Source organism: Sphaerodactylus townsendi, linkage group LG14 (genome assembly GCF_021028975.2).
Source record: "Sphaerodactylus townsendi isolate TG3544 linkage group LG14, MPM_Stown_v2.3, whole genome shotgun sequence".
In the NCBI taxonomy this organism is placed as follows: Eukaryota; Metazoa; Chordata; class Lepidosauria; order Squamata; family Sphaerodactylidae; genus Sphaerodactylus; species Sphaerodactylus townsendi.
The window spans coordinates 9635817-9655540 of record NC_059438.1 but is presented as its reverse complement, the minus strand read 5'-3'; the positions used below and the strand labels follow the sequence as shown (position 1 = coordinate 9655540).

The window sequence follows — 19724 nt, the reverse complement described above, 5'->3', positions numbered from 1 at the left end:
TGACATGTTTCTGGTGTGGATTTGTTTTTATCCCTATTATGTTTAACTCCTCCATATTTCCTTCAACCTAACCCTTTCCATTTAAAGGTTTTCCCTTTAATGATTTTTTTTTATTGCAAAGATTGGACTGGGGCAGGGAAGCCAGCAATTTAACATTTTCCTTTGTTGCAACCAAAAGTCCTTTGGGGTGTGAACCTTTATCCAGTACTGATCCCTAATAACAATCAACTGTGTTGTAACAAAAGATTGGCATAATATACAACCCTTCCCAATCTCAGCCTTGTTTCCCTCTCATTCTGATTGGTCCATATTTGCATTCTGGGTAGCCCTCTAAGACACTGATACCTCAGATTGCTGGGCCATCTCTAACTTGGTTGTACCAGGTATAGATGTATTGATTTTCTTAATATACAGTCCTGTTTGTCTGCTGAGACTTGAGGCAGTTTACAAAAATTTAACAGCAATACAATAAAAGCAGTATGACCACTGAAATACCATGAACAACTAGGGTTGTCAAACTTCAGGTAGGGTTCTCCGCAGAGTCCATCCCTAAATCTCCACGAGTTTCCCAGACTGGATCTGGCAACCCTACTCACCATCCTCCACTAGTGGCCAGGGGGCATCTGGCAACTCTAAGGAGGGGAGGCCTGGAGTCCTCCTGGAATTACAGTTGGGCTCTAGACTACAGAGACCAGTTCCCCCGGTTAAAAAGGCAGCTTTGACTGCTGGATTCTATGGCATCACATCCCCATTGAGCATCTATGTCCAAATCTACCCTCCCCTTGTTACCCGCTGCCAGAGTAACAATTAATGCTGCTGAACTGAAACAGTATCAACCGGGCAGCAGCGAAACCCAGCCTGGCAAGAAGAGAGGGAATCCCAATAGAAATGAGGACAGACACAAGAATCTTGAATGCAGGAGCACTTTACTAAAACCAACGGACCAAACAAGGGGCTTGCAACACCATTTATAGGAGAAAAATTCAAACACAAAGGAGGAGGGTAAATAATAAAAGGTCCTATTTTCTCATTGGTGGAAGGCAAGTCCAGGGGTGGAGCAGGGTCTTCTCTGCTGTGGGTGATCTCATAGGTGGCCCAAGGCTCCCGCCTTGGACCTTATCGGTTTGATCCCATCAGGAGACAAAAGGTGGTAAAGGTGTTCTTCCTGGGTGCTGTTGGTAAAAACAGTCACAAGTCCTGCACTCTTTTGTGATGTTTCACGAGTCTTTTGTATTCAAACTGCAGGACCATTAAAGCGGAGGGTGTAGCCAGGCCTGGATGCCTCCATAGTCACATACACGATGGGGACCTTAAGGAATAAAAACCTAACTAAACTACCTAAACAGAATATGGCTAAATAAACATAACATAGTAAAATAAAAATGAGCTTCTTTCATTTTATTGCAGGTATCACCCTGGCTCCACCCCCAAATCTCCAGATATTTCCCAGCTAGGAGTTGGCAACCCTAAAAAAAAACCGTGCCAGTCAGTCAGTCTAAACTTTATTGCTTATAGGCAAAGGCCATGACAATATGTTATAATATATACAAGCCAAAATCAATGTAACACTAGGTTACAAAACTTAGAAAACAATGCAGTGGGTTGGAAATATCTGGAGATTTGCGGGGTGGAGCTGGAGGAGGGAGAAGTTTAGGGAGGGGAGGGACATCAGCAGGAGACACTGCCATTGAGTCTACCCTCCAAAGCAGCAATTTTCTCAATGGGAACGGAACTTGGTCTTCTGGAGATCAGTTGTAATAGCAGAAGATCTCCAGGTGCCACCAGGAGGTTGGCAACCCTGCAGCAACCCTGTGAGGTAAGTCAGGCTGACAGGCCAAGGGTCAGTCAGCAAGTTTCCATGGCAGAGCGGGGGTTCAAACCTGAGTCTCCCAGATTCTAGACTGACCCAGTAACCACTATACCACCCTGGTTCTCATATACATTCCAATGAATCGCTTCCACAGAAAATATTTAATCTCATCCAATGTAAGTATTTGTAGTAATTATACATGTCAATATATCAGTCTTGCTAAAAGACCTCCATCTCTTTACACTTGACTCCATTCCCTATAACCCTGTAATGCAATATATAGTAATGAAATGAGAAGCTGCTAAAAAAACTATAACAATTCTATAAGTTTTCTGAACCATTTATTGCGAGTTTAGAAATAGAGGCACTGTGCCAGACTGCACAGAGAATATTTCTACCTTGTAGTCCAGGGCGAAAAAGAAAACGTTCCTGGCCATATCTAGACCAGTCATACCACAAATCAGTTCTCCGTGGAGTCAGCAATGTTGTCCCATAGCCTTTGCGGGAAACAAGTTCTCATTTTCTCCACAGACATCTCAGGTTGTCTTTTCACAAGGTTGTAGTGGAAGAGATGGACCAGAGAGCATCCACAATCGCTTGAACACACACACAAAAAAGACAAGACTGTTTTTCAGAACACAACATTCTGAATAATGCAACCAACACTTTGTCTCATTTCTGCTTTTGCTGCTGGCTCCTCCAAGCAAGCATGCATGGTGTCTACCTGAGCCCATGTTCCTTATGGAGAAATGAGGGTGTGAAATAGACCGGGCTGGTCAAACCAGCCTGGCCTCAACAACGGGCCCATATTATTTATTTAATTGTTAAAGTGCTGACACCCTGCCTTTTTTTTGGCTCAAGCTGGTTTACAAAACCAAATTCAAGATATACAAGGCGCAACAGAAACCCCAATAATCTTTCTTCTGCTGTACAAAAAATGCCTACGCCTGCATTCTGTTAAAAGCCATAGCAAACAAAATGGCATTTCTGTGACTCCTAAACATTTCCAAAGGCAATGCTTCCCATTCACATCCTCAGGGAACCTGTTCCACAGTATGGAAGCTGAGGGCCACCACATGACATCTAGCTTGGCTCCAAGTTGGAAAAAGCATGGCCTCTGTGTGATGCAGGTAATGTCTGAACCTATTTACTTTAACTTGATTCTCCTCAACCTCTCTGTTGTATTTTAAACTCATGCCAATAAAAGGTTGATGAGGATGATGCAGGTGATTCATCTTAAGTGGGGGAACAGCCAGTAGGTGGCAGTCTGAGGACCATAGTCAGCACGCAGGGACATATGGGAGAAGATGATCCTTTTGCTAGCAGAGGGAGAAGAGAGGTCCTACCTTCAGCTGATGGGCGTTTAGAAGGCTGGTAGCTCCGACAGAGGTTGATGACCTCCAGCAGGCCAGCAGGACAGTCTTTTCCCAGGGGTTCTTGGTAGCCTTCCTTACAAACTTTCTGATAGATCTCCTGTGAAGTGCACCCTAAAGCAACAAGCAGAGGCAGGTGGGTGTGAATGAGATTGTGCCACAAAATTGCATGCAAGCACAAACATGCAATAAACATTATTAGTTTTTTGCCTTCCTTCTGTGGTTTAAGTAAATGTGTTACAATTCTGATGGTTGCTTTCAGAAAGAGAAACCTGCTTTTATCAGGGTGCCTTTTTGTGGAGAAACAATGAGAAGGGGTTGGGGGCGGGTCACCATTTCTCCATCAATTCTGTTTTCTGCAGTAGAGTTCCTGCCTCCTCTCTGTCATTTTTTCCTCTCCATGTACAACTACTTGTCTGTGGTGGAAAGCGCTATCATGTCACAGGCTAGTCATAGGCAAGAGATAAACAGAGATGGTTTGGTGTTGCCTGCCGCTGTGTGACATCTGTCAACTTCCCTGATGTATCACAGAGAGAAGTGTGTCATACGCTTCTCTCTGTGATACACCTCTAAAGATGCCAGCCACAGATGCAGGTGAAGCATCAGGAACAAGATCTACCAGACCACGGCCACACAGCTCAGAAAGCCCACAACAACCAGTTGAATCAGGGTGTGAAAGCCTTTGACGATGCAAATTTTCAGATCCTCTGAAGATGCTAGCCACAGATGCAGGTGAAACGTCAGGAGAGAATGCTGCCAGAACACGGCCATACAGCCCGGAAACCACACAGCACCCAATTTTTTCAATGCTTATAGGCTAATAGAAAAGGCATGCTTCTGGGTATGTTTCACATGTTTATACCTTACTACATATCTGAGACCCCAGCATTTACTCTCTTTTTTTCAAGTTGTGCGTGTAATAGGATGTAATGGTTAAAGGCACAATGGGGTATTCTGTTCAATACATGTAGTAGCTTCAGCAGTGAATGTTCCCTTGTTTTACCCCACCAATGGCACAAAGAAAGTTTAGTCCAGTTCGTTATTCTGGATCTGCAGAATATGTTATCAATGCCCCTCAACCAAATAATCTAACCCAGTCCACAGTCTTACCTCTAAAAGGGGTCTTGCTAGTTGCAATCTCCCAAAGCACAATGCCAAAGCTGAAATAAAGTAAACAGGAATGTTACATGGTTCCAGGTTCAACCCTGGGGGCCTCCAGTTAAAGGATCTGGCAGTGGGTGATGTGAGAAACCAGTCTGAGTAGATAACACTGACTTCGATGGACTAAAAAAATCTGACTTGGTATGAGGTAGCTTCGTGTGTTCATGTATAATGGCAAACGACAGCATTATGTCAATTACCGATGATGAGCTGTAGGCCAAGCCAGGACTGTCACTGGTAATTGACATATTGCTGTAGTTTGCTACATGTGGAAGCAACATTTCTTATGGCACAGGTGTCAAACTCGCGGCCCTCCAGATGTTATGAATTACAGTTCCCATCATCCCCTGCCAGCATCATGCTGGCAGGGGATGATGGGAACTGTTGCCCGTAAGATCTGGAGGGCTGTGAGTTTGACACCCATGCCCTAAGAAATGTTGCTTCCACATGTAGCAAACTACAGCAATTTGTCAATTACCATAACATCTGGAGGGCCATGAGTTTGACACCTATGTCTTAGGGAGATTCAGGCAGCAGGATTCCTTGGGACTTGTGAAGCTGAGCTTTTTCAGAGCAAAAGGGCTAAGAGGCTTCCTATTGGAGATGTGTGGCTACCACTGGCCCACATCTTCTCCTTGGGTAATGTTTGGTTTCCTGGGAGCTGTGATGAGAGATTATCATATACGCCTCTTCCTCACTATATTCAAGAAGCAGCCACTAAAGTAGGGTGGAAAGAACCCTCTGAATGTTATGACTACATAGGATGGTGGCAGTCACATGTCTCTTGTAATTAGTTCATCAAGCGATGTTGCTGTAGCGGCGAGCTACAAGATGGGAAGGGCCATGTGGTAAAGAGGTGACAGAGCTACACCCTAGGGATCTTACCTGTAGATTTCACTTGGCAAGTCATATATGTGATTCACTGATGCCAGCCCCTGGGGGCACACGTAGGCAGAAGGAGAGATTTCTTTCTCTTTTTTCTCCTTGTGTTTCCGTCGGAGAGATGATTCTGTTTGAGATAGTTCAAAGCCTGACAGCTGGAGGAAAAGGGAGAACACACACAAAAGCCATTGTTAAGGGGTCAAATGTCAACTCTCAGTTTGGGGTTACAGGCCTTGAGACAGTTGTGCCCTTCTCAGTCCACTGAAAATACCTCAGGTTGCCCAGTGAAACACTCAAGTAAGGGCTGGAGGGAATGCCCTGATTCACCTGGGAAAAACTTTCATGTTCATAGAACATATCTCCAAAGGAAAAGCTTCTGCTTCCCCACCTAGGAAATATGAGTTGACTCATTTTTCCAATTTAATGCAAGAAACAAATCATGGGAAACAGATACCAAAATGTGCCCAATGAGGCATGCATTTTAATTTTTGAAGTACATAGAGAAATTGTCGTAACCTCCCAAACTAGATGTTTGTGTGTTTTAACTCGGTTTGTCCCACAAAATGAGACACACAAAACAAACTGGTTACCATTGAAAATATCAGGAAAAGACAGTGTGGTGTAGTGGATAGAATATCAGATTAAAACAGGAGTCCACAACGTGTTGCCCATGTTGCGCCATGGGGCCCTCCAAAACTTTTTCTGGCACCCACCAAGCATTTTTAGGAGTGGACAGGGCCAGGTAGGGGTTCTGTCCAGCAAAGATTCTGATTGGCTATGCAGATTTTCAAAAAATTTTCTTTGGCTGCAGCTGCTCCCACTGCACAAGGGTCTACACTGTGTTACTGAAGTTAAGTTGGGCAAAAATTTTGGGACTGGTTCCACTTCCTACAGCAGCCATTTTGTGGCATCCATTTTGTTGCTGTGCCCACCATGCCACATCAGGACTTCAAGTGTATCTGCAGGTCCAAAAGGGTTAGGGACCCCTGGACTAGGATTTGGGAGACCCAGTTGCAAATCACTACTGTGCTACAGAAGCTTGCTGGGTGGGTAACCTCAGACCAGTCGCACACTCTCAGCCTAATGTACCTCACAGGGTTGTTGTAACAATAAAACAGAGGAGAGGAGAAGAATGTTGGCCGCTTTGACTCCCCATTCAGGAGAATGGTGGGATTTAAATGAAGTAAACAAATAATACATCATTGAGCTACTCAGTGACTGCAGAACTTTTTTTTTCTAAACAAAGGACAAAATAAACTAAAATTATATGTCCACATTTGATTGTCAGTATCCATATAAAGCCATTTTCTAGGAAGCAACCAATTCTTCAGGCATATATACACGACACATTTATATCATTTCATTCTGGCATTTCCCCCTACCATCACCACTAAGAGTCCAGCTGCAGATGCTGCAGATTTTCTAGTAGAAACCCCTCGGCCATTACAGAATTGCTGCTCCCAGGAACCCATGAAGAAGAAGAAGAACGATCTTTACTAAATTAGTTTGGTCTGCAGAGAAAGGGCTCAAACAGTATCTCTGCACAACCATTAAGAGCAAACTGCAGGTTTGTACAGACTCAATTTGCCCCAGGACTGTGCAGAGAAGAGTGAGGAGGGACTTAACCCTTCAATCTTCAAATCCTTCAAACTCCACTTGATTCCACGATTCAAAGTTATCTGACGGTGACCCAACCACCCAGCGGGACGGGTGCTATCATCTGGTTGAGGCCCGTTCTCCCACTGTGGGGGAAGGGAGGGGAAGTGAAGGGGGCCCATCATCTGGTTAAGGCCCACTCACCCTGGGGGGAAGGGAAGGGATGGGCAAGGGAGCCCATCATCTGGTCGAGACTCACCCACCCTGGCGGGGAAGGGGAAGAGGGCCCATCATGTGCTGAGGTTCACCCACCCTGGGGGAAAGGGGAGGGAGGGGAAGGGAATGCCATCGTCTGATCAAGGCCCACCCACCCTGGGGGGAAGGGGAGAGAGGGGGAGGGTCCCTGCCCTTCCCCCCAGGGTAGATGGGCCTTGACCAGATGACCGGCTTCCTCCATTCCCTACCCTTCCTTAATCTTGATTAGCATTATAAAGGAGAGAAGACATATCCTTTAAAACATGCCGTTTTGTTGTAAACATTTCCCCCTTTAAAATGCTAGCAACAAGCTAGGGCCCCAGTTTGAAGAAGTGAAACAGAGTATAGGTTAAAGCACAGTCCCAACAGCAAACTGTGGCTTCACAATCTTGCAGTTTTCATCTTGTGCTCCTCTTCTAAACCTCCCCTGTTACTACTCTCTAAGATCTCACTTTGACATTGTAGCCTTCAGCCACCAGGAACTTGTTGCTGTTGATTGAGCCATGCAGCTGAGACTTGTCCCCAGTCTGGTGCAACCTGCAGCCAATAAAAGATACAAGACTTGTGTTCAAGTCCATTTCCCCCATAAAGACTGAAACTGATTTTCCTGAGGGACTCCCCCACTTCCAAGATGGCCCTCAGGAGCATTCATTGGCTCTCCCTTTAGGTGGTCTGGTGTACCTGTACACGCCAACAGCAGCATGAAGGGCCATTTGTAAGCGAATCTTCCAGGGTAAGTCTGGTTCTTTCCTCACCACCTCCCGCAAGGTGCCTTTCTCACAATATTCTGTGACAATGGAGAATTCAGGTCTTGAACCTGGTGGAGAAAGACATGCAGTGAATAGTTACAGCCTCTGGTTTCTTTTCAAAATTTACCTATGCTTGCCTTCGAGTCATAATTCAGAAGCTGACAGGTTTCGGTCTTTGAACATACTAGCATTTGCAAGAAATTGGAAATCAGACCTAAGTCCTACAGTTGACAAGTAGATTCTGAAATGTCAGAAAATCTTTCTTGTAATCAAATGCAAAAAAAGAGTGCCACTAAATATGATTAATAAATAGATAAATGGCACCAGTTCTGGTCGGCTAAGGTGATCCTAAAAATACTTTCCTGGGTGTAAGCCCCATTGAATAGATCTAAGTAGGATTCTGAGTAGACCTGTTTAGGATGTTTCTTAACGAGGCTAACTCTTGCCTGACAACATGTTAGGGATCAGTCACAGCCGCCATTTTATCCAGGAAGCATATCGGTGCTCTCCACAAACAAGTCTTGGATGGCCAGAACCTGGTGAATGGGAACTTACAACACCACCTCCTGGATGACACACACATATTCACACTCTCCCCAAATCACAACTGTGTACAAAAGACAAAAGAACTTACCGCTCTCGTCTATGCAGATGCCATACATACGAAGGATGTGAGGCGATTCAAATCTCTTCATCGCTTTGATCTCCTTGCTGAAGAGCTCTCTCACTTTCCTGTATGGTGCAGCACAGGAATCCATCTTTGGGAGGGGCTGAAAACCTTTCTGCCATATCCTCCCACCCTTCCGGGCTCAGTTGGGGAAGGTAGCTGGCTAGGATCGAGGTTGAGCCACATGGGACAGTAGGCCTGGATCCTTAGCCTTGTTTCTGCTTTCACCGCCTACCCTGTCTGCAGTAGAGATGGTCCCGGGGCGGAGCGCTCATGGGGACATGGGGGATTACAAGTCCCCAGGCGCATGCCAGCTGGTCACGTGGGGGGCGGAGAATTGACCCCACAACCCTCCCCTTGACCTCACCCCGCCAGGCTGCTCCTTCAGTTGGCGGAGGCTCCATCAGCTGAAAGAGAAGCCTGGTGGGGCTGGGCCAAGGGGTGGCCCGTGACGGGCTCCCGCCAGCTAAGGTAAATGGGGCATGGGGAGTGCGGTGGTTAGGGGGGCGTCCAGACCAGGTGTTGCCCCAGGCGCCATCCCCCCCCCCCCCACAAACACACACATACACACCGCTCTGGGTGGTCCTCCTTTGTGAAACACATTCCTCCAGCACTAGAACACTGGATTGCTTCACAAAAGACCAGGATACAGAGCCATAAGAAAGTTCTGGACAGCTGCCTCAGATGAGGCAAAATTTAGGATCCAAGCTGCAGAATGGACTGCCTGAAGACTTTCCCACTCTGCATCTGTACTGTAGATATTTTACCACTTCCCTTTTTCCCCTCGTTGTCTAAATAAACGATTCGGTCGCTTGTATGGAAATGACTGTGCTATGTTGCATGCATTTGTCTGCATTTAGCTAACACTCATAACTTCGGTACAATCACAACACAATTTAACATTTAAATGATTTAACATTAAAACATTCTAACATTTAAAATAGTCACAGCTGGCAATTTAAAATCAAGCTTCAAATTTTTCATTATCCATATTGTAACATCAGCCTCCTCTCACAACAACTCTGTGGGGTAAGCCAGGCTAAGAATCTGTAATGGGCGCAAGGTTATCCAGCAAGTTTCCATAGCAGAAGTGGGGATTCAAACCCAGGCTGCCCAGGGTCCTAGACTGTCACTATATCCAGTATAGCACGCTGGGTCTCCAAACTGATGTGGGTAACCTGTCTTAGATTCTTGTCACTTTTTATACTTTAGAAAGTGTGCTTATAGAAAAGATCACATACCAAGTGCTTACTTAGAGGTCTGCTTAATGTTTCAGAGAAAACTGACTCATTTAGGCTTTTGTAACTGGAGACCTTTCTGTCATGTTACTCATGGACAGTTCTGCATGAGGTGATATGAAGGGGCAGTGATAGCAGACGAATCCCTCAACTGTCTGAGAAATCAAAACCCTCAACAGAAAAAACACCTTGGAAATAAACCTTTCAGTGGTACCTCAAGATTCTTCCCCTAGACCTCTAAGGGGATGAGGGAGACTGGAATGACTGAGTGGTCTCATGGGAAGAAGATGGCTCCCCCTCTGTTTGTTTGTCTTACAGGTGACAGACCCCTTCACAGAACTACTTACTGTGTGCTGGTAATCACTGGGTTTTTGAAGACTTTGATAGCCACGGGGGACTTGTGATACTCTCCTTTATAAAGCACATGGCTATCGAACTCCCTCAAAAGAGTCCACTTAGTGAGAAGTCTTTTTTCAATCTCGACAGTTTCCACATCCGCTAAGGAACTTCTCTGTCCTTAAAAAGGAGGGAAAGGAAGGAAGTTAGGAAATGTAAGTGACATTATTTTTAGGCGCACCAGTGAGAAAGCACAAATCATACAATCCCAATTTTGAAGAGGATGCTACAGGGTTGCACATCTGGAATAATCACTTGGCTGTTTGTTTGTCCACACAGCAGCTTCCTAGGGTATCTGGTTCTCTAAGTCAGTCCCCGGAAGTTCATCAGGTGAAGTCGTGCCCACGTTGCCCCAAGGTCCGGGTCTAATCCTCACCTGAGGGCAAGGGCCCTTTTGTCCCTTTGTGTGGGACACCTGGTGACTGCGAGTCTGGTAGTTCATGACCTGTGACTCACGGGGGGAGCGGGGGTTGGGGGAGCGTGTGCGCCCAGAAGGCCGTAGCCGGCACCGGCATTCCAAGCGCTCTATCTACGGTTCTGCTGGGTTCGCGGGCTCACCCCTACAATCAGGAAACAAAATAATTCTATTTATTAAGGTCTGTTCCCCTTTCAAACAGAATCAGGGCTCAGTTTGTGCTGGAGGCTCAGATTTTAAGCCCGTTTCCAATATCTAACATTTAAAAGGCTGCCTAGGCATGTGCACTTCCCTCACTTACAAACTGAACACACAAAAATGTAAGTCTCAGGGCTGCTGGAAAAGAGAACCCAGGGTCCAGGCAGGCTTTACTTGCAGAATCTCTCTGTTTCTTTTGAAACTAAGAACTACACATCATCATAGCACTGTAGGGATGGGAAACAGCAGACTTCTATCAGGTCTGTCTCAAATCTGAGCAAAGGAGCAAAATCTACCCTCCAAAAATGTCTGGATTATAGATCCCCAAACTGACCTCAGCAGCCAAGATAGCTCAGACTAGATCCTGGAAGCGAAAAAGGTGATTAGTAAGATAGTATTTTAATGGGAGACCATCAAGGGAAACTAGAGTCGCCGCACAGAGGAAGGCAATGGCAGTGAGGCTGTTTCTGCAACCTCCTGATTCCTGGTTGTTTCTGCAACCTCCATTTGGGGAGGGTGCCTGCTGCTTTTTCCTTTTTCCTATCTCAATGGTCTATCACAGGAGCATTAGAATTTTAAAAAGCCCCACGAGTCCACCTGAAATACCAGCCCAAAGAGTGGGTGGAACTGCTGCTTTGTGTGTGGGGAAAAGTGGGAACATGTACTGGTTTCCTTTGCTTTCACACTTTCACAGGTTTCAGGAACCACATGGAGAGTCTGATCTGAGAATGCCATGCGCTCTGAAGAGAGGGACATGTAAGTGTAACTGAGAATCCAACCCAAAGCAGAGGTGTAGCTCCAAGGGGACGGGAGGGGTGCGACACACCGGGTACACGCCCCTGTGGGGGTATGGCGAGGGTGTTCTGGGGCGTGGTGTGGCGGGGGTGTTCCAGAGTGGGGCGAGGATGTTCTGGGGTGGGATGGAGGTGGAGGACACATCGGTGCACCAGGCGCTTTCCCCCCTTGCTACGCCTCTGACCCAAAGGGAGTGTACGCTGAGCACAAAAGATACCACTTGTGCGTAAGTGGCCAAAGGCAAATTACCTCCATTCATTTCTTGCCTTGAAACTCCATGATCGAGTCACTATAAATTGGTTGTGATTTGACGGCTCGCTTTCCATTTTTTAAACTGACCTCAGCATAAGTGCCTGAAAGCCAACTGGAAGAAGTGAAGCCATCCCTTGTGGCTAGGGACAAGAGAAAACTCCTTACCTGCATCCAACTTTTGCAGAACTTTGTCCAGTTTATTCTGAAGTTGTACTACTTCACGCTGGATGTTTTCCACACCATCCCTGGTGTCCTTGCTGTCTGTAGGTAATGAAGAAGAAAGGATAGAATGTCACAGAGTGCCCATCAGCTCATTTATACAATCAAAGATTAAACAGTGGGGGATTCCACACAGCAAATGTATAACAGGTTGCGGTCATTATAAAACAACCAATTTTCCTTTGGAGTCCATCGAAACAATCCAAGTTGCTTTCGTGCCTTTGCATGGAGACACATCTCTCTCTCTTTTTTTAATTTCCTGCAACATGTGAGTAGCTGTGCAGGTATACAGAAATGAACCCCCACAGCCATGCCAAGTAACACACAAGATTTTTTTAAAACAGAGACTTCCCTGCAACGGCAGAGCAATAATGAACGAGTTGCTGTAGATTGGTCATACTTGCTGCCATGGAGAAGAAGAAGAAGAGTTGGATTTATATCCCCCTTTTTCTCCTATAGGAGACTTAAAGGGGTTTACAATCTCCTTTCCCTTCCCCCCTCATAACAAACACCCTGTGAGGTGGGTGGGGCTGAGAGAGCTCAGAAAAACTGTGACTAACCCAAGGTCACCCAGCTGGCATGTGTGGGAGTGTACAGGCTAATCTGAATTCCCCAGATAAGCTTTCACAGCTCAGGTGGCAGAGTGGAGAATCAAACCCGGTTCCTCCAAATTAGAGTACACCTGCTCTTAACCACTACGCCCCCAAAACATGCTTGGGGGACTTTGTATCCCATGGAGCCCTCAAAGAATTTGCCCACAACCTGCTGGGTGGCCTGCACAGAATATCAAACAGGAGAATTATCCCTGACAGTGGATAGCGTGGAACTGACAGGGAACCAGTACATGAGAGGAAAATAAAGTGTCTCCTGCCTGGCTGTTCACGTGTGAGCAGCTCCAACCTGAGATTTTGCAAAAGGATTGCTGGTTTAGCGATGTTCAAAAATCCTGGATTGAGGGAAATAAAATGGACCAAACTCATTTTGAAAGTGGGACCTGCCCCCCCCCCACTTTACAGTTTGCATTACAGTTTGTATTGCGCCCTACACCCAATATATTTGCCCTGTGTAAAATCCACCAGTGTTGTTAACCACAGTCTTATAATTCCAGGGTTGTCATCCTGAAACAAAAGCCTCCTTCAGGATCTGAATCATCCTCTGACTGAAATATTTGGGGCTGTTTCAGTTTCAAATAGAGGGACATCTAAGGCTCAACCCAGGGGCGTAACGAGGCAAACTGTAGCCCTGGGCAAAACCTGAGTTGGATGCCCCCCCTCGCCCCCCATGGGCGGCCACTCCACCACGACCAAATTTATTTTGCACCAGGACATTGGTGCCTGCAGGGGGTGCATTTTTAGACATATCAGCACCGAAATTTCAGCATATCACCAGGAGACTGTCCTTATGCTACTCTCCAGGTTTGGTGAGGTTTGGTTCAAGCAGTCCAAAGTTATGGACTCCCAAAGGTGTAGCCCCCATCTCCTATTAGCTCCCATTGGAAACAATGGGGGATGGGGCACCCCTTTTGGGAGTCCATAACTTTGGACTTCCTGAATAAAACCTCACCAAACTTGGGGGGTAGCATAAGGACAGTCTCCTGATGATACGCTGAAAATTTGGTGCCGCTAGCCTAAAAACTGCACCCCCTGCAGGCCAAAAATGGAAAACCACTAAAAATACCCAAAAACGAACCCTGCATTTTGATGCCCCCCACAAGGTGATGCCCTGGGCAGATGCCCACCTTGCCCAATGGGCATTACGCCCCTGGCTCAACCACATGAGATAACAACTGCATGGCTCATTCAACCCGTAAAATGCATCACCTTGGGCTGTCTCATTTTCATCATGCGCTTTTCCTCCATGTTATCCTCACAACAAAACCATGAGGGCGGTTAGGTGAGAGAAAGAGTGTGGTTCAAGGTCTCCAGCAAGCTCCATGGTGGGAGGGGGATTTGACTGTGGCTGTCCCCCCACTCTAACCTCTATGCCCCACTCTTTCTCCACCAGCCAGTCTTCCAGAGGCGTCTGGGGATGAATTCCCCCACAGGCTCCTGTTCGGTCATGTGGGAGGAAGAAAATCACCCCCACACCCCTCCTCCTTCCTCCCTTGGCCCAGCCCGGTCCCACCATTCCTTCAGCTGGCGGAGCGGCCTGGTGGGGCCACCCCAGGTGGGGCCCTGCCAGGCTGCCCAGGACTGCCGCTGCTGGCTAAAGTAAGGGGGTTGGGGGCGCAGGGGGGCACCCGGAGCAGGTGTTGCCCCAGGCGCCATTTTCCCTCGCTATGCCTCTACAGTCTGCTGCCTACCTTCTACTCCAGGGGTCTGCAACCTGCAGCTCTCCAGATGTTCATGGACTACAATTCCCATCAGCCCCTGCCAGTATGGCCAATTGGAGAGCCGAAGGTTGCAGACCCCTGTTCTACTCCCATTCCCACCCAGCTTATCATAAAAGGCCTGAGTACTTTTGTGCATCTCTTCCAAAGATGCCCTGTCAGCCTCAAAGTCTTGGCTGTCCTCCCGGCGCAGGACATCTCTCTGAAAACTCTTCTTGAAGGTCTGTTCCACTTGCAGTAGCAACGACAGCCCTTCCGCAGCATCGCTGAGTTGCTCATTCACGCTTGAAAACTCTTCCAAACATTCATTGGCTTTCAGGAGTTTCTGCATCCAGTTCTGCTGGCTGTATTTCACAAGCAGATTCTTGGCCTTTTCCAGGACGCTCAGCAGTTTCTGCAGCATCTCTTCCAGTTGGGGAGAGACCGTCTTGGTGGATCGAGCCTGCAGAGTCTCAATGGGCCGCATCAGAATCCGGACGCGCTCCACAAGGCGTCGGCTTTGGCACTTACAGCACTTCACCCGCTCAAACAGAGCATAGATGGTTTGTGCCGCACCCAAAATATTTGTCACCGTGTCCATGACTGCAAGGGAGAGAAACAGATTGTAAGCAAATTAGAAAACATCTGGAGAAGATCATGAATGGGTTCTCACAATTTGCACACCAGCAGCAAGGTGCTACTGGGCTTGAATCAAGTCCATCGACCAGCAGAATAGGTATGACTGTCTATTAATTACATTTTATCCACACCCTCCTCCAAGCCCAGGTAGGGTTGCCAGCTCTTGGTCATGAAGCACCTGGAGATTCTAAGGGTGAAGATGAAGGAGAGCAGGGTTTGGGGAGGGAGGGACTACACAGGTTTATGATGCTGGAGAGCAACCATTTTCTTCAGGTGAACAGATCTCTCTGGCCTGGAGATCAGTTGTAATCCTAGCAGATCTCTAGCCACCACCCGGCAATCATAAGCCTAGGGTTGTTTACACGGTTCTCTCTTCCTTGTTTGGTTCCAGAAGCATAACAAGGGGGGAAAGCACCCGGTGCACTGGTGCGTCCTCTGCCCCCGTCCTGCCCCGGAACGCCCCCACCCCAGAATGCCCCCGAAACGCTGTTGCCACACCCCCACAGGGGCGCGCGCCTGATGCATCGTGCACATCCTGGCCCCCTTGGAGCTACGCCTCTGACTGATCCTCACAACAACCATATCAGACAGGTTATATTGAGAGCATGACTGGCCCAAGGTCACCCATTCAGTTTCATGGTAGAGATGGGGTTTGGTCTTCCAGGTCCTACTTTGACAATTTAGCTACTACATCACACTGGTACACTTGTCAGCACTAAAAACTTAAAACCACAACCAATGAACAGCGGGAGCTGTAGTTCTGTGAAAGGGGAGTACTTTGTTTCAGAGAACTTTCAGCATCCTTATCAAATAACAGTTCACAAAGTTCACGGTTGGAAGTAAGTGGTTTTCAAACAGGTTTCAACTAGATCCTAAGTCCAAACCACACAAGAAGGTATCTTATACTGAGTCAGACTATTGATCTATCAATATCAGTATTGTCTACTTTGTCTGGAAGCAACTCACCAGGATCGTGGGGGGTTTAACCATAAAAGCTTTACCATAGAGTTTCTGGTGATTCCTAGGAAGACATGGCATCATTTCTGATGGAGAGAGGACAGGGGAATGACAGCATGTGACATCACTTCCAGTGAACACCAGGAAACAACATCATGTTGCTGGCATGACATCAATGTGATGCTCTAGGATTTGGGCAAAAATCTATATTGTTGCCGTTTTAAATTTTTCTTCCTGCCAGCCCTCTTCAGGCTGGGGGTCAACTACAAGGAAGACCCGGTCTCTCTGTAACCCCCTCCCTTTTTCTCTTAGCACATACACTGTCTTCCTCTTTTTAAAATCCCAGTTCCTATTAGAAGGATGTCAAAAGGGCAAAGATCCATGGGAAAGGAAGTGCTAGTGAGATAGATATACTCTGCTCCTGTAAAGAAACACGTAGAAAGCTAGCAGTGGCAAGAAGGCCCAGCCCAAACCTACCTGGCCCACTCTGCCTTTTCCTCTTTGTGTTGTATAACCGTTCACTTTCAGGGTTTCAGGGAACTCTTGCAACTTCTCTTCTCTCAGTGAGTGGCTCCTCCCACATAGCATGAGGAAGGAGTGTTTACAAGTCTGAGCAGGACTTCTGGCCTGTAGTAGCTTCACTTTCCTTTTCCCTACACTCTGTACATCTCCCTGAGGTTGTTTATACCACACATTCTGACACACCCAAATGTACTGCATGCGCTGCATTCCTCTGTGTGTACAGAAGCAGTATGAGTGTGGAAAATCCATCTGCTGGCCACTAATGGGAGTGTTTCAAGGATAGAGCCTATGGGGAGCATCACGGACACCACAACATTATATTTAGGTGAGCACCCAGAAGCAGGGTCGCCAGGTCTCCAGCATCAGCAAGAGACCTCCATTGCTGGCTCTTCCTGTCACCACTCAGCTGCGCGGGATCAAATTATGGGAACCAGTACTGTCCACATTGAACTGTGAAGCTATGCCATCTATCCATATATTGCATAAATTGAATGCTGTTTAGTTAAATGTTCAAGTGAAATTCTACTCACAACATCTGGAATAAATACAAACATGCAATCCATGTTTCTCTTTTTTGAAATGAACATCCAATAACCAAACAGTTAAGAGTCCTGAGGAGTCCTTTTTTCTACATTCAGCTGAGAAAGAAGCAACATGCATTCAGAAAGCAGTTCCTTAGCCAACTCCATTGCGTCAGTTCATCAAAACGTTAAGAGCTATCTGTAGGAGGCTATTTACGGTACACATTAAAGCAGTCAGTCCTCTTGATTTGAAATCCTCCAGGGCAGACAGTCCCCCAAATCATAGCAATTCAAGCCTATTGTAGTTGGCCTGCAGACAACTCAAAACTACCAAAGGCAAGACAATCCAAAGCCAGCAAGCTTCCAGTTAATGTGCGCTTAGATCAATGATCAAAGGACCTTAGCAAGCATTTACCTGAGAGAGATTAACACAGCGTAGTTCCACAGAAACATATGGATGTTGTATGCTTTAAGATTAAACAAGGCCTTCTCAGATATTGATCAAAGCAAGCATTAACTGGAAGCTTGCTGGTTTGGGATTGCCTTGCCTTGGATAGTTTTGATGTGTCTGAAAGCCTACAATACGCTTGGGTTGCTGTGATGTGGGCTTTTGTTAAGCATTGTGAAAATCACTGGGAGCAACTTTACAAGCTGTTCGGATCAAGAGGACTGACTGCTTCAAGGTCTATAGTAAATAACCTCCTACAGGTAGCTCTGGATGTTTTGACGAGCTATTGGAATGGGGATAATGAAGAAATTGTTCTTGGAATTCTTCACAGAATGAAGACTGCATCTTTTCCATTTGAATGTTTATGTAGTGTACACAAAAGGACTCATCAGGACTATAACTGTATGTTTGCCTTCTGAGGGTGGGAACCACCAGGGTGAATCCTCTCCAATAACCACACTGGACACTTAGCTGGGATAAACATTTGACCATAGCCATTTTATTAGCCAACCACAAACAGAAGCGTGAGGCGTAGCATGGGTCTTGATCTGGCCTGTTTGTTTCATAGCGAAGCTCCAATGGGCGGATGCCCTGTATTGGACTTCGCTCCGCTGAAGGGCTCTGCCGGGCGGATGCTCCTGGCAAGAGGTGATCCCCATTTGCCGGTTCGGCAGGGCGGTTGCCTCTTGCCGCCATCGGCACTTCCAGATCATTACCCATGCGCCACCGCCAAACGGCTATGACAGAAAAAATGCAACAACCGGACAAATCCAGGGAGAGGTGGGTGGGCAAATCGCTGGCTGGCCGAAGCACATGGCCAGAACAAAGGAGGGCTTCCCCTTTAAAGGGTCAATCTGCCCTCCCCCTTGGCGACGTCAGCCCTTGCCCAACATGGCCCGGGCTTCGCTTCCGCCCTCAGTTAGGCGGAAGCGGTCACCTTGGCTCCACCCATCCCACCCCCAGAGGCAACCGCAGCCGGTGGGTGATTCACAGCTGTCTTTATTGAGTGTTCATTTAAAAAAGAGAAAGAGACATTGATTACATTTTTGTATTTATTCAAGATGTTGTGAGTAGAATTTCATTAACATTTAACTAAACAACACTCAATTTATGCAATATATAGATAGATGGTATAGAAGTACAGTTCAGTGTGAGTGGTAATAGACCAGTCAGCGGGGCACCAGAAGAAAAATGCCTGGAAGAATGGAAGGGTAATTGACATCTTTGTTCTCAACCCTGAGCTTTGTTTGTTGCGGCTCCCATATGGTGGAATGGCCTTCATAGAAGTCAGAGATACTCCCACACATATATCATTTTGCAGAAAATGTAAAAAATGTTCAAGGGGGAAATTTTGACACAGGGATTAGGGCTGTAGTTTGAATGGTCATATTTCTTGGTATATTGGATGTATAATTATACTGTTTCATTTCATTGTCATTGAATTTTGCAATCCAGTTTTGTTGCCTAATTTGTTGTACGTAGAAAAATTCCTAGAGATTTTTGGGTGAAGCCTGGAGAGGACAGGATGAGGGAGGAGACAGACAGTAGTGGGGTATAATCAGCAGTGGGATTCAAATAATTTAACAACCGGTTCTGGTGGTGGGATTCAAATAATTTCACAATTGGTTGTTACAAGCACCATTTTAACAACCAGTTCTGCCAAAGTGGTGTGAACTGACTGAATCCCACCAATGGGTATAATGTCCTACAGTCCGCCTTCCAAAACAGCCATTTTCTTTCTGGGACTGATCTCTGTAGTCTGGAGATCAGTTGTAAATCTGGGAGATCTCCAGGGCCCATCTGGAGGTTGGGAACCCTATCATGGGAGTCAAATGAAAGCACATTTGAATTGGGAGTGGACACGGCTGAATAGTAGAGCACTTAGTTTGGACACAGAAGATCCCGAAAATCAGTGCCGAGCACTCTAGTTAAAGGATCTCAGGAAACACATGTTGGACTGAGAGACACTCTCAGCCCTGAGACCACAGAAGGGATAATAATGGCCTGATTCAAGACAGCTTCACCTATTCCTGGAATGACCATTAATAATGAATCAGTTCAAACCAGATAAAGAAAGGAATTGACGATCCTTTACTGCCATCCTGTGGTAAAAATGACAACAACAGCTTCAAATGGTTCTGGTGGGTTTTCCGGGCTGTGTGGCTGTGGTCTGGAGGATCTTGTTCCTAATGTTTCGCCTGCATCTGTGGCTGGCATCTTCAGAGATGTATCACAGAGGGAAGTCTGTTACACACTGTGTCCAGAGAGAAGGAAATGTTTGGGGTATATATTGTCCAAGTCGCAGGGTGGGGAACCAATCAGT

General features: G+C 46.6%; 1 protein-coding gene and 1 long non-coding RNA gene across 2 annotated transcripts; both read right to left on the bottom strand.

Moving 5' to 3' along the window:
• Positions 1–909: 909 nt before the first annotated feature.
• LOC125443601 lies at positions 910–1695 on the bottom strand. Its single transcript, XR_007246147.1, has 2 exons — positions 1116–1695; positions 910–1083 (listed from the first exon to the last, which is right to left on the bottom strand). It is a non-coding gene; the product is annotated as an uncharacterized LOC125443601 (long non-coding RNA).
• A 9-nt stretch (positions 1696–1704) lies between these two features.
• MLKL (mixed lineage kinase domain like pseudokinase) lies at positions 1705–16561 on the bottom strand. The gene is made up of 11 exons (XM_048515824.1): positions 16388–16561; positions 14465–14917; positions 11953–12048; positions 10079–10247; positions 8461–8558; positions 7759–7894; positions 7530–7614; positions 5230–5381; positions 4294–4343; positions 3157–3297; positions 1705–2406 (listed from the first exon to the last, which is right to left on the bottom strand). The coding sequence occupies exons 2-11, from the start codon at positions 14913–14915 to the stop codon at positions 2360–2362; spliced, it is 1425 nt and encodes a 474-aa protein (XP_048371781.1). The 5' UTR covers positions 14916–14917; positions 16388–16561; the 3' UTR covers positions 1705–2359.
• Between the last annotated feature and the right edge of the window lie 3163 nt (positions 16562–19724).